This window comes from Panicum virgatum, chromosome 4K, assembly GCF_016808335.1.
Source record: "Panicum virgatum strain AP13 chromosome 4K, P.virgatum_v5, whole genome shotgun sequence".
In the NCBI taxonomy this organism is placed as follows: domain Eukaryota; kingdom Viridiplantae; phylum Streptophyta; class Magnoliopsida; order Poales; family Poaceae; genus Panicum; species Panicum virgatum.
Genome location: NC_053139.1, coordinates 27,551,872 through 27,554,190, shown reverse-complemented (window position 1 = coordinate 27,554,190; position 2,319 = coordinate 27,551,872). Strand labels below are relative to the sequence as shown.

Below are 2,319 nucleotides of genomic sequence, written 5' to 3'. Positions count from 1 at the left end.
GGAAGATTGGGTGAAACAGCTCACCTTTCCCGTGGCTGCCTGCGTGTTATATATGAGCGACTAAACGCGCTGAGATTACAAGATGTAACAACCGTGAGAGCTTGGCGATCAAGGATAGAAACAACTAATTACAACAATCATATCTCAACTAACTACTGTTAGATATCCTTGGCCAGCTCAACCAGTTTGTTACGAGAGATGATTACAAGATCTAAACTATATTGTCTATCTAACATCCACAACGTTGTGGACTCGTCCCCCGCGTGCTGAATTCCACTCCGACACGGCGACACAACCCGAAGTCGAGTCCGACTGCTATCGGAGTTCGTAAAAGCTCTCTGCCTGTCTCCAATCTTTGCCCAGTTGCCCTTACCCTTGTTTCGCTCCACAAACCATCCCCAAACACACCAGGGATACCTCGTCGATTTGCATCTGTGATCGATCTGCGTCGAACCTCGCCGCCGCCATGCCGACGTTGGATTTCTCCACGGCCAACGTCGCCGGGGGCGCGACCAGGTGCAAGCTCCAGATCCATCACTACTGGGAGGAAGACAAGATAAACCCCAATGGCCAGTCGTTGGAGACCCCCTCTTTCAACGCTGGGGATTGCTATTGGTGCATCTACTGCGACCCCGAACCCGATTGCATCATCTCTACCCCGACTACCGGCATGTCAATCTCCGTTGCTCTCGACGGCAGAGTCGCCAGGCCTATCAAAGCACGCTTTGTCTTCAGTTTGCTTGATCGGAACGGGGAACCAGTGCCAGGTCACACCGTATGCACAAACGTAAGGAAGTACTCTCGAGCTGGATCCGGGTATGGCAGCGATGTTTTCATCCGGAAGGAGTCTTTGGAGGAGATGGCGTCAGAGTATCTCGTGGACGCTGACTGCTTCACTATCCGGTGCGACGTCTCCGTGTACAGGCCATCGCCGCTGTCCAACATGCAGAAGCATCTCTTGGACACCGACGCCGATGTCATGTTCCAAGTTGCCGGTGAGAAATTCAGCGCTCACAGGTGTGTTCTTAGGGCAAGATCGCCGGTCTTTAAGGCAGAACTCTCAAGAGCTTCAACATCAGGATCTTCTTGCATATGGATCGATGATATGCTACCTCAGGTGTTCAAGAGCTTGCTACATTTTATATACACAGATTCGCTACCAGAGGTGACTGGAGTAGAAGGCTCTATGATGGCTGAGCATTTGCTGGCAGCGGCGGATAGGTTCGGCATGCAGGGGCTCAAGCTGATCTGTGAGGAGAGACTAATAAGGGAACTAAACGAGAATACTGCTGCAAAAATACTCAAGCTGGCGGTACAGCACAACTCCAGCTTTCTTAGGGAGGCTTGCTTTGTGTTCCTTTCAGATCCTCCTGTACTGGAAGCTGCCATGGCAATGAACGATGGACTACTGGAGCAGGTGGCTAAAATTTGTCCAGCGCTTTTGAAGAAGATGTGGGCTTATGAGGATGACCCTATGCAAGACGAGTTGGATATGTGCCTGACTGTCTGTGATGAATTTCTTGCAGTGATCTAATATCTTGTGTAAGTACTATGTAATTATGTATGCGTGCTCACAAGGAAGCATGCCAGGTGATGTGCTTATTTTTTTTGGAACTCTAAGAGTTAACTTTTTCTTGTTGAGCATGAGATTTGTCAGCAAAGAAATGGCCTGATTATAAAGGTCAAATTTAATACCAGTAGATGATTATCCTAGTTAATCATGTATTGTTTGATTTTGGAAAGGTCTACATTCTTGTGAACAGCATACTGCCAGCAATTCAGGAAAAAAAAAACTATCAAGACATTCCCCTGCAAAGAGAGCTGTGAAGAAAAAGCTCACTCCCAGGAAGGCAAACAAAAATGATTGTCATGAACCCCATGATGAATGCTTTTCTAATCCTAGTTTGATTAATTTCTGAACCTGTACGACAGTATAAATCATGGACGTTTGTGTAATCTTATTTTTATGAATTTTAGGTCCCTGATGCTTATGAAATCTTATTTTTTATGGATTTATTTGTCAGATATCCTTGTTCCTAATGAATTATGTGTATCCAATGCAAGATATTTCTCTGCACATATCTCCTCCATTAGCACTTACTCCTTTAACTTCTGGTACAGTGGCTATTTTGCATTGAGTTTTGACTGCAAACTTAGCATTAATAGAGGAGCGCCCCTTCCACTTTGTACTAATGCGGTTGATTTTCTTGCCAAGTTTCAGCATAGTGAAATACTGAAATTTACTTGAGCAGGGGTTCATTATTTTTTCAGTGTATCCTCCAAAACTGATCTTCCTCTTCTCCTTTAGCATTTTCTAGA

The 2,319-nt window shown here is 45.6% G+C and overlaps 1 protein-coding gene across 1 annotated transcript; it reads left to right on the top strand.

Annotated features, from left to right (window-relative positions):
- Positions 1-466: 466 nt before the first annotated feature.
- LOC120702063 (BTB/POZ and MATH domain-containing protein 1-like) lies at positions 467-1,534 on the top strand. The gene has a single exon (XM_039985837.1). The coding sequence runs from the start codon at positions 467-469 to the stop codon at positions 1,532-1,534; it is 1,068 nt and encodes a 355-aa protein (XP_039841771.1).
- Positions 1,535-2,319: the final 785 nt, after the last annotated feature.

Excerpts from the sequence above, each read along its gene's own strand:
- LOC120702063 (XM_039985837.1), top strand. The coding sequence starts at position 467 with ATGCCGACGTTGGATTTCTCCACGGCCAACGTCGCCGGGGGCGCGACC.